The sequence below is a fragment of the Girardinichthys multiradiatus genome, chromosome 12 (assembly GCF_021462225.1).
Source record: "Girardinichthys multiradiatus isolate DD_20200921_A chromosome 12, DD_fGirMul_XY1, whole genome shotgun sequence".
Taxonomy (NCBI): Eukaryota; Metazoa; Chordata; class Actinopteri; order Cyprinodontiformes; family Goodeidae; genus Girardinichthys; species Girardinichthys multiradiatus.
Genome location: NC_061805.1, coordinates 39964026 through 39977995, shown reverse-complemented (window position 1 = coordinate 39977995; position 13970 = coordinate 39964026). Strand labels below are relative to the sequence as shown.

General features: G+C 39.1%; 1 protein-coding gene across 1 annotated transcript in view; it reads left to right on the top strand.

Annotated features, from left to right (window-relative positions):
* pdlim2 (PDZ and LIM domain 2 (mystique)) overlaps positions 1-13970 on the top strand; it is a 46016-nt gene that overhangs the window by 14262 nt on the left and 17784 nt on the right. The window contains exons 2-6 of the mRNA XM_047382568.1: positions 3251-3378; positions 4807-4958; positions 7913-7982; positions 8404-8555; positions 10248-10311. Of these exons, the coding sequence (XP_047238524.1) occupies positions 3286-3378; positions 4807-4958; positions 7913-7982; positions 8404-8555; positions 10248-10311 (531 nt within the window). The 5' untranslated portion in view covers positions 3251-3285. The remainder of the gene's footprint in view (positions 1-3250; positions 3379-4806; positions 4959-7912; positions 7983-8403; positions 8556-10247; positions 10312-13970) is intronic.

Genomic DNA, 13970 nt, shown 5'->3' with positions numbered 1-13970 from the left:
CTACAAATTAACGTGGCACTATAACTTAATAGAAAATAACCTACCTTTTTCTTAGTAAAATATCATCCGTCATGGTTACAACAGCTCTGCATGCATGTGTTTGCAGTGCTATTGTGTGTATGTACCTGCAGCATTTATCCCATCATCACATAGTAATGCTACAGATCTGTTGGTGCAGGCAATTGAATGACAGGCAAGCTTATACAGCAATTAACAGAGATCATGTAAGCATGAGCATGTAAGCTCAGTCAAAGAGCAGCAGTTTTAGCTATTGTTTGGGACCCAAAAATTCTGAATTTTAAATAAATATACATGTTAGTCAAACAGGCTTAATTTACATTAACTAAATTATAATCACATGTAAAAAATTTGCACTTTAGCCTTTACATTTTTAGAATTCTTGTCAATGATATCAGCACTGTTTTATCATATTACCCTGTTATACCTTGCTGTTATCACCTTTTATGATGATTTTCTGCTTTTCAGATCAGAGAACACATGGATGAATGAATAACATTCTGTGTAATTGGAAAGTGAAAACATGTCTGGAAAAGAACAAGGAATCAGCAAAATAAACTAGTCAAACATTTAGCAAGTTTCTTTTTCTTGTTCCGTAAAACTAGTTGGAAGGTTACTGATATTCGTGGGCTTCTGTGAGCATGCCTGCCAAAAACAATTCAGTACTCCCACCAATCAGTATTTTAAAGTGCATTTTTTCAATGCTCTGTTTTCAGTATTAATTAAAACTCTGCATCTGAAAAATCTGGTTTCCATCTGTGTTTTCTTGTAGTGTTTCCTATGTCTGCTGGATAAAATGAATCAGATTTGGCATAACCTAATGTTTAGAAACGTCCTACAGCACAACAGTCTTATCAAAACAAAAATAAAGTCAACTTCTAATAATATAGTTGGGAAGCTGAATGGCTTAAAAATAAAACTGCACAGCATTCAACTGCAGTTTCCAGCTGATTTCAGATGTCATTTGAAATGTAAAGTACATCCCCTTTTAAAATGTAGGGTTTTATGTTTTTGGTGCATATCTAGGGGTTAATGGGGTGAAGTTAGTTTTTCACAATCTTTTGAATCTTGGTTTCACCTTTGTGTACCAAATACTGACATGGTGAGATCTCACCATTCTCTCCTAGCCACCAGAATTATTAGCCACTGTGGCTAATTGTCAGCAAATTCAATTAGCCACACGCAAAGTTGATTAAGCACCAGCCAAACACAGCTGGTTAAAAAAGAAACTGAACTGTAACGTAATTTATTTCAAGCTTAGACAAAGAACTTTGAGGATTATTTCTGCTGACTAAAACAAGCAGTAGTTCAGTGCTGATGAAAAAATAAAGCAACTACTTAAATGCTCATGCCACTTTGTCTAACCACCAGTAACTAGGTCCTGCTTCTCACTGACCACCAGTGATCTCTAGAAACCAGGTGGTGTTTAGGTTGGGATAATTACTCTACAGATACCTATTCTCAAATGTCACTGGGAAAATATCTCACCTCAACACATATATGAATCAACATTATGGAGACGTTGCATTCACCTTCTAAAAAACATAGAATCAAACCGAGAATAATAATGTTATGATGGTCATAAAGCATTTTTATTCTTTATCTCCTTCCATAAACAGAAATACGCCACATTTAGTAAGTTTTTTTAAATTTTTTTTATTTATTGAGCTCCTAACTAGGCTATTTCTGCTCCTTATGCCTGATTGGTTAATGATAACAGATGACGTTCACAGTCAATTCAAATGTGAACATATCAAAACTGGCAACATAAACAGGCAGGCAATATATAATTTTATCAGTAATTAACTTTAACTCACAAGTAAGACCGTGACTTTATTTCGTGTTTTCTGTGGATGGCGGACTTGCATAGATAACAGGTGTTCAAACGAAATACCCTACCATTCCGATAGATGTAGCTTCAACCCCTGACCCGGGGTTGAAGGGTTATATCAGGTAATCCCTTATCATTTAAATTGTTGAACAAATCAAGTTTGTTTCTCTAGCCCGAGTGTTTCGTGTCTTAAAGCGCTACCATATGTGAAACATGACATATTGTTAAACACTGCTGTATATTGGAAAAACAGACATTATGTGTAAATGGATGCAGCCCTCTAGCTAAGACCTACAGAATGCACTGGGGGGGTTCGCAGCAGAGTGTGAAGTGGCTGGGATGAAGATCAGCTCCTCCAAATCAGAGACCATGGTTCTCGACTGGAAAAGCTTGGCTTGTCCTCTTCAGGTTGGAGGGGAGTTCCTGCCTCAAATGGAGGAGTTTAAGTATCTCGGGGTCTTGTTCACGAGCGAGGGAAGAATGGAGCGGGAGATCGACAGATGAATTGGTGCAGCTGCCGCGGTGGGGACGCTGTGCCGGTCTGTTGTGGTGAAGAGAGAGCTGAGTTGAAAAGCGAAGCTCTCAATTTACTGGGTGGTCTATGTTCCTACCCTCACCTATGGCCATGAACTTTGAGTGGTGACCGAAAGAACAAGATCCCAGATACAAGCGGCCCATAGGGTGGCCGGGCACTCCCTTAGAGATAGGGTGAGGAGCTCGGCCATCCGGGAGGAGCTCGGAGTAGAGCCTCTGCTCCTCCACATCGAGAGGAGCCAGTTGAGGTGGCTCTGGCATCTATACCGGATGCCTCCTGGATGCATTCCTCTGAAAAGTGTTCCAGGCACAGCCTGCCGGGAGGAGGCCCAGGGGACAGAGCAGGGCTCACCACAGAGGAGCTGGAGGAGGTGTCTGGGGAGAGGGATGACTGGGTGTCTCTGAGTCTGCTGCACCCACGACCTGGTCCCGGATTAGGCGGAAGACGACAAGTATGAGGATGCAGTTAGCCCTGATAAAATGTTTCGCTGCTTGTTCACTGTGTCAGCATGATTCTGTTTATTTATTTTCTTGAAGGAGCAGTTGGATTTAATGAAAGTCTTTGGCTCTGCACACACTTGAACAATGTTAGTCATGTGTCTTTGGTTTGAGATTCTTCCCATTCCTATTTGATGTGGTTGCACAATCCATGTCAAGAGGACTTAAGCGAGTCAAGAGGGAAGTGGTGCTGAAGATGAAAGGAAGCTCGTACAAATGTTGACTGTCTTCACTATTTGCTCTTATACTAAGTCTGGCTGAAAGAAATGTGTGACCCAATGAAAACGTTGAACTGTACACAAGCTGCGGTTTGGCACATCACTAGCCTCTAATGTCATGTTTTACTGTCTCCTTGTTTTTTTTTCCCAGGGTTGAACTTGAGCCTGTGTTGATCTGATCATTCAATGGCACAAACGCTGAAATTGATCGGGCCTTCTCCATGGGGCTTCAGAATATTTGGAGGAAGGGATTTCAAGAAGGCCATTACTGTATCAAAGGTACTTACGAACCTTATTCATTGTTCTCAAGCTTGTGTTAGTTAAAAAGTTATTTTCTTTTCTCACAAAATATACCTCGTCATGGTATGTCATACAAAAAAAAAACGTCCTCATTTTATCTCTCTTCTTGACTTTGTTTATGTCTGTTGCTGTGTCATTCCCATTTCCTTGACTACTGGATGTGTTAAAATAAAGTGGATGTGGATTGTATTGTATTGGAAGGAAGCCACTGATTACAGTTACAGTGGAAGCTGAGGTGGGAGGTGAAGGATGCCTGGTCTAAGCCGGGGAATGTTTGGGGATCAGATTTGTTCGTCCCTTGAGTGAACAGGTTCACGACTGCATTTTAAATCAAGCATTATGTTTTTGCTCAGTGTATGGTCTCAGTCAGTTTATAACAAAAAGTGGAATGTGAAAAGCAGAAACATTGTCAGAGTAAGCAGGCGAAGTGAAGTAAACCCAATCAGGAAATCTTGCTTGGACTGGCTTCTGCATAACAGTGGCACCTGAACTGCCCACTGCACATCCTGGTCTTACATAATTGTTAAATTCTTTTTCTCTTTTGCAGCAACACTCTGTTCCAGTAGTTCCTAAGACCGATAAAGATAAATTATGGCTAAATGGCCATGTACCAATGCTTCAAAAGGCTGAGGTTTTTGGCCCTACTTAATAGTATATGCTGAAAAAATGTGTACGCTTAAATAATAGGGTTGTCAGAGAAGGTTATAAAAAACTGTCATGAGAAATCTTAACACGATTGGTTAGGTAGCGATATGGTTGGAGCTGTTTAAGCTGTTGGTTGTGGCTCAGTGTGGATTTCCATGCCCTCTTTAAACTGTTGACGTGAAAGATGGCTTGGTTTGTCTTGGAGCTGAAAACTTTGTAAAATAACCTCTAGCTGATCTTTGTTGGTGTGAAATCAGGCTTGTTCTTAACAAAGAAGACACACACTATTGTAGGTCACCACAGCAACGCCTTTTGCCCCACAAGTAGGCCAACAAACATTGCACATCTGGCCTCGTACTTGTCTAATCTAAATGACACACTGGATGCTGACTGGCCGTCTCTCTAAACTTATTTCCATTGTTCCAACTTTGCTGATCAGGTTTTTATAAATTTTTGGGTACTGTCCTTACTGTATTGCCTGTCTTAAGTGTTTATAAAACACTGACAAATGCCAATATCTGACGATACAGTTCTCGTCTCCACATTAGTTACATCTAGTAAACAAAATCCTTGCAATAACAATTTCTTGACAAGTGTCACAAATACTTTCAGTGGTAATCAGTGCAGTCCTATGTTATGAATAACTGAAGGAGACCAAAGCTTCTCCTCTCCACAGTTTCCTATGTATTATCACTCATTTGGATTACACTCACTTATAAAATCCCGTGTTAAGATTTTTCAGAAGGACTTTCTTCTCAACAGGTCAATGGGGGCAGCAAGGCAGAGCAAGCAAACCTACAAGCTGGTGACATCATCCTGGAAATCAATGGTGAAAACACAGTGGACATGCTGAATGTGGAGGCCCAGAATAAAATCAAGAACTCCAAGACCCATCTGCAGCTGGTGGTGGAGAGGTATGAATACACAGATCTGTTATTTTCAGTAATTATAGACTTTGTTTAGTGGATATTTTTATGTTTGATATATAAACAAAACAAATGTAGTGCTATGCACATGCATTTGTTTCATGCATGAAAATTACGAATATTTTTCATATCCCGAATGGTTTGTTTGTTCCAAAGCCACAATCTTTGCACTGTGTTCACCTCCATCAAGCAAGCACTGTACAAACAAAACAAGTGATTGTAATCAGGGGAAATGCCAGGATGTATGAGAGCCACTCTGTTCCTCTCCCTGGTCCCTCCTAATAAGCTTTGTTGTGAGATTTACAGATGCCATATTTGAATGCCACGAGGTCAGCTACTGAAAAACTTTTCCTATAAGCCCATGCTGCCATCGGCTGCCGTTTTGATTAGGGAGTTGCTCCCTACATTCTCCTGTGGTCAGGGTTGCTCCCCTACCCCTCCTATCAATCTGTTCTTGTTAGTCTTCCTCTCTTATGGCATGCAAACATCCACAGAGACATACTTGCCCACGTTTCCACAGACTTCCTTCTCGGATGTCCTATGTCCATGTGAGTGAATTTTTCCCTCCTGACCTCATGTGTACAGTCCAGCCAAAAACACCATTACTCCTTGGCTGCCCAGTACAATGCCACTGCGATTCCTCCGCCCTGTTTACTAACTCACACACTAACGCACAGTGGGTTTTCTGCACCTAACACTCACCTCACAGCCTTGTTCATTAATGTGGATCCTTGAAACCAATCAGCCTTTTGAGTTATGTTCAGACACTATGTTGTTAATTTAAGGCAAAACTACACCATTTACCTTATACATCTTTTAGACTTTTTTTTTCAGCATAGCAGCTTTTTGGCGTCTGATCTAAAAAGAGAATTAGTTTGTGAACAGAGAGTTGGTGTTTCCTACTGTAGGAAGCTGGAATGATATAATTAGCTTTTGGCTGTTTCTATATGGATTGTCAAAGTTTATTTAAGATATCTATTCGACACTAATATCTAACTTAGCAAATCTGCATTGCCTTTTTCTTACCTCTTAAATCTTTGTAGCTTTGTTTTTCTTCCATTGTATCTTGTTTTTTGCAGTATTATATTGCTTTGCATACAATATCATTCTGACCAAGGTTTTGTCATTCTGGTTGTACATCTTAAGTTGTAGTTTACCACACAGCTCTGCAGTATTTTCTGAAGAATGGTTTTGTAGCAATATATAAACTCATTTTTGGTAGAGGTATTGATTGGCAAGTCAAACATGTAAGGCTAGACTACTAAATAACTTTAGTTGAAGTTGAATACATGGCAGTTTGCTGAGGTTGTAGCTTGATAAATATGATAGACCATTTCTCAAATGACTTCTTTAAAATAGTAACACTTTATTCCCAGCGTTATAACCGCTGGTATTAGTGGTTGAAGCAGTGTGTTGGCTGCTTACAGTCATGGCTCTCTTTGCTTGCCAATAGTTTTAATACATAAATGAAGTACGATGCCCCCATTGTTCCAACAAAATTCATTTCCATGCAACCAGTAATATTTCCAAAGATCCTAATTTGTCTTTCATGTAAGCAGAAGAAAAAAGACCAGCAGTATCCACCAGCACTTGTGTCTGGGAAGTGACTTATCACATCATGCTCTGGTCACTTCGCCATGTTCTCTGCCTTCTCCTTGAAAGTTATCTAACATGTGGGTATGGTGGGTCTGAAACCGTAACCTTTTAAAATTTTAGTATAACGTGCTGTCAAAAGGTATGAGCCCCCTTACAGATTTCTTCACTTCTTTTTTTGTTTCACATTTGGATGTTTCCTATCATCAAACAAATCTAACAAAGGTAGCCAGATTGAATATAAAAATCAGTTTTTAAAATGAGGATTAAATGTATCAAAGGAAAAAGCTATCCAAGCTAAATATGTGGAACAAGTAATTGCCCTTAAACCTAATACTTGCTGTGCCACCACTGACACCAACAATGGCAGTTGTTGGTGTCGGTGGTGGCAGAAATAATAGCATACAAGTGTTTGCTTCTAGGTAATTATGGCCTATGTGTGGCTTGTGTAATTTAACTATAGAAATATCTTTAATCACAGGTAATTCAGGATATAACAAGGGAGGAAGTTAAATTTTCACATAGAGCCAGGTTGGTTTACATAGCTCTTTTCCCCTTAATTATGTAAAAATCATTAGAAAATTGCATTTTGTATTTCCTTGGGTTACCTTTGTCTGGTAGCCAAATTGGTTAGACGTGATACATTTTTAATGCACTGTACCTTGACTCCAGTACCTGGCACATGCCAGGTTGGGGCATTTTGCAGCTGTGAAAGTCTTCAAATTTTGTTTTTCCTACCTACTTTAGGTCATTGGGGAGCATTGGCAAACAGATGGTGCACCAGTAGTCAAATTCCTACCATCTCTCCTCTGAATGCACAGTGTAGACATAAGGCCACTAGATGCTTCCTTCATGGAAATTTACCACACATTTCCCAGCCTTCTTGTTTGCCTCTTTACCTTGGATCAACCAAGAAGCTGACTATTTCTGGCCCTTCAGCCGATGGTAACCTTTATGTCTGTTTCTGGCCTACGATCGTTTAGAATAGTAGTAAAGTCCAAGAAATAAAGCTGCATTTTGGCTTAGAATATATGGAAAAAGAGCATTTCCAAAATTATTAACTACCCTCCTGATCAAACTAATTTCACAAAGACTTTACCTTTAGAAAAGGGTTCCATTTCCCTTTTTTGGCATAAACCTTATATGTCAAGATCTGAGTACATCAACCTCTTCATAATTCCATTTAGACCAGTTTTACATACTGAGAATATTTATCTTTCCTTGGGTTTCTGTCTGCCTTACATTTTTTTTTTATTCAGCTGTAAAGGCAAAATATCTTAACCCAGGTGCACAGCTGTGAAATAAAATTTTAAAACTCATCTGAATTCTGTGGTTTTCTTCGTTTTAAGACCTGAACCTCCCAGCCCTGCACAGACCAATGGGATCAGCACCTCTGAGCAGCTCACTGGACGGTTCCAGGTCAGTGCTGAAGCTCTGTCAGACTTTTCATCTTTTAGTTGCTCTGATGAATCACAATTGAATGTCAGGTATAACTTATGAACCCCCAGGAGTTACTATACTTTAATGTCATTGAAAAGCTATCAAATACATTTTAATATGTGCATTACTATAAGTGCTCATGCAGCGCTGCTTCACTTACTCTTACGCATGCATTGCACATCTGTTGATTGTATATCCTACCTCACTGTCCTCAAGAGGAAAGCAGGAAAACACATCATAGGGACTTAGTCCTTGTTCTTCTGTATTATTAAAGTTCCATTTCTCTTGTTATAATCCTCTCAATATATTTACATGTCTGTGTATGAATTGGCAGATCATGTTACATTAAAGAATCATGGAATCATATAATTTTTCTCCCACCCCCTTTTTTTTTATGCAGGAGGCAGTCATAGTGAGTCGAGATGAGAACCAGAACTACAGAGAGTATAAAATCTCCAGTCCTACGTCACTGTCCCCAGGACCCTATTCATCCTATTCTCCTGCCAGCCCTGACAGAAGAGGGGAAAGACTGACACCAACCATCAACAAGAGGTGACTCCTCTTATGTAATGCTTTAAATATCGGTCTACGTTGTACTGTGTGGATTAAATTAGAGTTTGTGCACACCTGATTTTAATTATATTAATAATTGCTTTTCATCCTGTTGAAACTGATGCTTAAAAGTAGAACAAGAAAGGTGGGCACAAACAACTAGTTTAGGAATCCTTTTGTCCGTATTGCTTCTAAAGCAGAGTATACAATTTCAGAAAATTTAACACTCCTGTAAATGTTGCTTAGAAAAAGAACGTGGGCAATAAGTATGAGCGAGTAGATGTAAAAGGAAGTTCTTCAACATGGTCTAAAAAGACCAAATGGACTTGAGCGTCATTCAGAAGCCCAGCTATTCAGTGCAGAAACGGACCTGTATTTGGACAAAGGACCGCACCAAGTGCTCTCTTGACTCCACAACAGGCGAGTCAATAGAAAATGGAGCCATGTGGTTGTACTGTTGGAACAAAAGATATGCACAGGATATCACATTCCTTCTTTTGCATTGATTTTAACAAAAGGCAGAAAGGGGAATGTTCGCCATAGTTTCTGTGTGTGTGGTGCAGTTGCTTGCTCTCCTGGGCAATTTTTATTGGAAGCAGTTTGTTGCTTTTGTCTAGAACGTTTCACCCCGGGACAGTATTTTATCATCAGTTTTAATTTAAATAGAGTTTCTGTTTTGTTTTTTTGTTTTTTACATCTTAACAACCTGTTTTTTTATTTGGCACCATATGATATCAAAATAAAAAACAAATTAAGAAGCTGCTTCTAAAATACTATAGATCATCAAAGATTTGAAGTTTTCTTGTTCTGTTCCTAATCTGGTTCCAGTAAATCAAGATAAAAAAGAAGCATCAACAGTCATTGAACATTTACGGATGAATAATTGGAGAAAAGCATGAAGTTTTCTGGTTCTTATGTTCCTGTATGCTACCGCAGGAAAAACAAAAACATAAAATACAAAGAAGCATTTTGTTCAAGGTTTGAGTTTGTTTAATGGCTAGAATAAAAAAACAATTATGCTTCCAAACCTTTTCATAATTGTTCTAATTGTTCTATGGTTTTCAAATTCTTTTACAAAATATATAGAAACTCTGGCATGCATTCATCTTCTGCCTTTATGAGTCAATACTTGCATCTTGAGGCAGATTTTTGGGCCAATTTTTCTTTGCAACATAGCTCAAGTTCAGTTAGATTGGATTGAGTATGGTTGCAAGCATCAATTTTCAAGTCTTGCCACAGATTCTCAGTTGTACTGAGGTCTGGACTTTGACTAGGGCATTTAAACACATTACTTTGCTTTGATGTAAACTATTGCACTATAACTAGCTAAATGTTTATGGTTGTGTGCTGCTTGGAAGGTGAATCTCTGTCCCAGTTTCAAGTCTTTTGTAGCCCTATTATTTGTTTTCTTACCGGGTAACATAACACTATTTAGCTCCATCTGTTTTACCATGAACTCCGACCAGCTTCCCAGTTCCAGCTGATGAAAAGTATCCCCACAGCATAATACCGCCAAAGCATGTTTACAATACTTTTCTCTCCCCTTCAAATACTTTGTGTTGGTTGTGTTAAATTGAACTATTTAGTTCTTAATGTGGTGAAATGTGTGAATAATTTTACAAGGCATTGTATACCAGTAAACTCAAAGGCGTTGTTATGGATCAGTGACATGGTTTTGTCCATATTTTACAGTGTGCAGCTGCGCTCATGGTCACCAGAGGAACAAAATAACCATCTGTCCAGGCCACAGTCTCAGGTTGGTTTCATCAGAGCAGATTTTCACTTGTCTGATGTTTGTGTTTATGACTCGTCCACTATTTAAGTAGCTAATGCTCTTCTAATCTGTAATAATGTAAATGTTGTCCTACTGTAAAATGTATTAAATTGGATGGGACAAATAGTTTTTTTTCATAGCTTAACTGTTTCCAGTTTGCTGAGGTTTTTGACCAGGTCAGTGTTTTTTTTCCACTCTTTCTATATGAAATATACAGGTCCTTCTCAAAATATTAGCATATTGTGATAAAGTTCATTATTTTCCATAATGTAATGATGAAAATTTAACATTCATATGTTTTAGATTCATTGCACACTAACTGAAATATTTCAGGTATTTTATTGTCTTAATACGGATGATTTTGGCATACAGCTCATGAAAACTCAAAATTCCTATCTCACAAAATTAGCATATCATTAAAAGGGTCTCTAAACGAGCTATGAACCTAATCATCTGAATCAACGAGTTAACTCTAAACACTTGCAAAAGATTCCTGAGGCCTTTAAAACTCCCAGCCTGGTTCATCACTCAAAACCCCAATCATGGGTAAGACTGCCGACCTGACTGCTGTCCAGAAGGCCACTATTGACACCCTCAAGCAAGAGGGTAAGACACAGAAAGAAATTTCTGAACAAATAGGCTGTTCCCAGAGTGCTGTATCAAGGCACCTCAGTGGGAAGTCTGTGGGAAGGAAAAAGTGTGGCAGAAAACGCTGCACAACGAGAAGAGGTGACCGGACCCTGAGGAAGATTGTGGAGAAGGACCGATTCCAGACCTTGGGGGACCTGCGGAAGCAGTGGACTGAGTCTGGAGTAGAAACATCCAGAGCCACCGTGCACAAGCGTGTGCAGGAAATGGGCTACAGGTGCCGCATTCCCCAGGTCAAGCTACTTTTGAACCAGAAACAGCGGCAGAAGCACCTGACCTGGGCTACAGAGAAGCAGCACTGGACTGTTGCTCAGTGGTCCAAAGTACTTTTTTCGGATGAAAGCAAATTCTGCATGTCATTCGGAAATCAAGGTGCCAGAGTCTGGAGGAAGACTGGGGAGAAGGAAATGCCAAAATGCCAGAAGTCCAGTGTCAAGTACCCACAGTCAGTGATGGTTTATCAAGGGCAGGGTCAATGCAGCTAGCTATCAGGAGATTTTGGAGCACTTCATGCTTCCATCTGCTGAAAAGCTTTATGGAGATGAAGATTTCATTTTTCAGCACGACCTGGCACCTGCTCACAGTGCCAAAACCACTGGTAAATGGTTTACTGACCATGGTATCACTGTGCTCAATTGGCCTGCCAACTCTCCTGACCTGAACCCCATAGAGAATCTGTGGGATATTGTGAAGAGAACGTTGAGAGACTCAAGACCCAACACTCTGGATGAGCTAAAGGCCGCTATCGAAGCATCCTGGGCCTCCATAAGACCTCAGCAGTGCCACAGGCTGATTGCCTCCATGCCACGCCGCATTGAAGCAGTCATTTCTGCCAAAGGATTGCCGACCAAGTATTGAGTGCATAACTGTACATGATTATTTGAAGGTTGACGTTTTTTGTATTAAAAACTCTTTTCTTTTATTGGTCGGATGAAATATCCTAATTTTGTGAGATAGGAATTTTGGGTTTTCATGAGCTGTATGCCAAAATCATCCGTATTAAGACAATAAAAGACCTGAAATATTTCAGTTAGTGTGCAATAAATCTAAAATATATGAATGTTAAATTTTCATCATGACATTATGGAAAATAATGAACTTTATCACAATATGCTAATATTTAGAGAAGGACCTGTATGTAGCTAAAGTTTTGGACTTGAGTTCACTGAGAAACACAGTGGATGTGTTTTTGTTCCCACCTTTCCATTATTTAAAATATGTGTTGGAACTGCAATGGCCCACTTTACATGAGTAACAAATTTGAAGTCTTTGCCTGTCCTTTTGGATTGTTAGTCTCCACAGAAGGTGCACTATAAAAGGGTTTGTGGACAGTCTGTTATGTGCAACAGGAAAGGCAGGGAGCAGAGAGCTTTGACATTTTTATAGCAGGGAGTGTAAGGGCTTCAAAGGTCAGTCTTTAAAAATATTTTGGCATCATACTTTATAGCGGTTTGGAGACATTCAGAGATCATTTTAACAAAAAACTATGGCATTGTGTCAGAACAATGCCTTAACCTTTGGCTGTCGGAAAGGAGACATGTTGGTCTCCAAGCATGGTAAACTAGAAGTAAAATACAGACCTGGGCTTCTAAAACTGCTTATAAGCTATGCTCAGTCTATTTAGCGTTCCAACAAAAAACAGAGGGAGAGCGGGGCATCTGGAAAGACTTCATTGAATTAAAGAGAAAAATGTTGTGGGAAAGTTCATCAAAAGCTATTTCAGCTATGCTTACATACTTAATCTCATGCATTTGGTCCCAGTAGATGACAAAACATGTAAAATGACAACAAGAAAAGAAACATTCAAGACCTTTTGTGGTGGCTCAAAGAATTCCAGACATTTTTTATAACTTTGGACAAGACATAAAGTTAGATAAATAATCATAGGTTTGAACTTAAAAACAATCAAGCATTCTTTTTAGAAGGCAGTTGGCTGAGAAGGTCCAGTTTATCGGATTATGAAGGGAGTGTGGATTCTTTTGGACTCTTTGCTAGTTGAATGTACTGTCACTCATAGCTATGGTTGTTTTCTTAGGCTGTGCTGGAGCTTGAGTCCAGTGGGTGCAAGTGGGTTCTGAGGATGTTGAGGTATTTTCTGTTTCCTTGAATATTTGACCAGTCATAACTGAAGTGAAGTTCTCACATCTCTCTCGGAACTTTTACTTGTATTAAAATCAGGTCCCAGCACATGTGAGACCAGTCAGGAATGCAGAAAACGTCATTTGCAACAAAAGATAAGACTATTGTCCTGTGCACTAGTAAACTATTACTAGGCTTATTTTGTTAGCTGACTTTTGTACAAATCACACAACAGTGCTCACAGTGCATAAGAAAAATTATACAGAATTTTTGGAATGTTTTTATAAGGAAAGTGTGGTGCACATTTACCAGCTTTGCACAATCAAAAAACTGAAATATTTGATCATTCGTCTTTGCAAAATAGATGAACCTCGGCCAGACTGGCTGGCTAGAATGTCAGTTTTGAGTCTTGCAACGATAATTATACTAGGATCAAATTACACACAAGTGGAATCTACCACTTAGGTGACATTTGAAGTTTTACCAGTGGGTGTCAGAGTTAAAAGGGGAGCTGAATACAAAGATACATCAAACTTAAGAGTTTGTTATACACTAACTACTTTTGTTTTGGTCTAGAACGCACAATCAGTTTTAACACTAGGAACTTTGTAATTGTAACGTTAAAAAAGTGTGGTTGCTATGAGGTGGTATTTTTCCTTCCGGTGGCATGTCATATTATATACATGTTGCCTTCAGATAATGTTTTCTTTTTCTGCTTAAAAGTAATAAGAACAGTTTAATTTAGCAGTTAGTTTTTCCATGAAGAGAAGCAGTGGAGTTGAGTGATATAATTTCTCTGTGCTGAATTTATTTTTTTCCACAATTATCTGATAGTAATGGTTGATTGTAATAACCATGGTTCTCAGTAAACGCTTGGGGAATAATGAGCAGTTATATGCCAGCTTTTACCATTT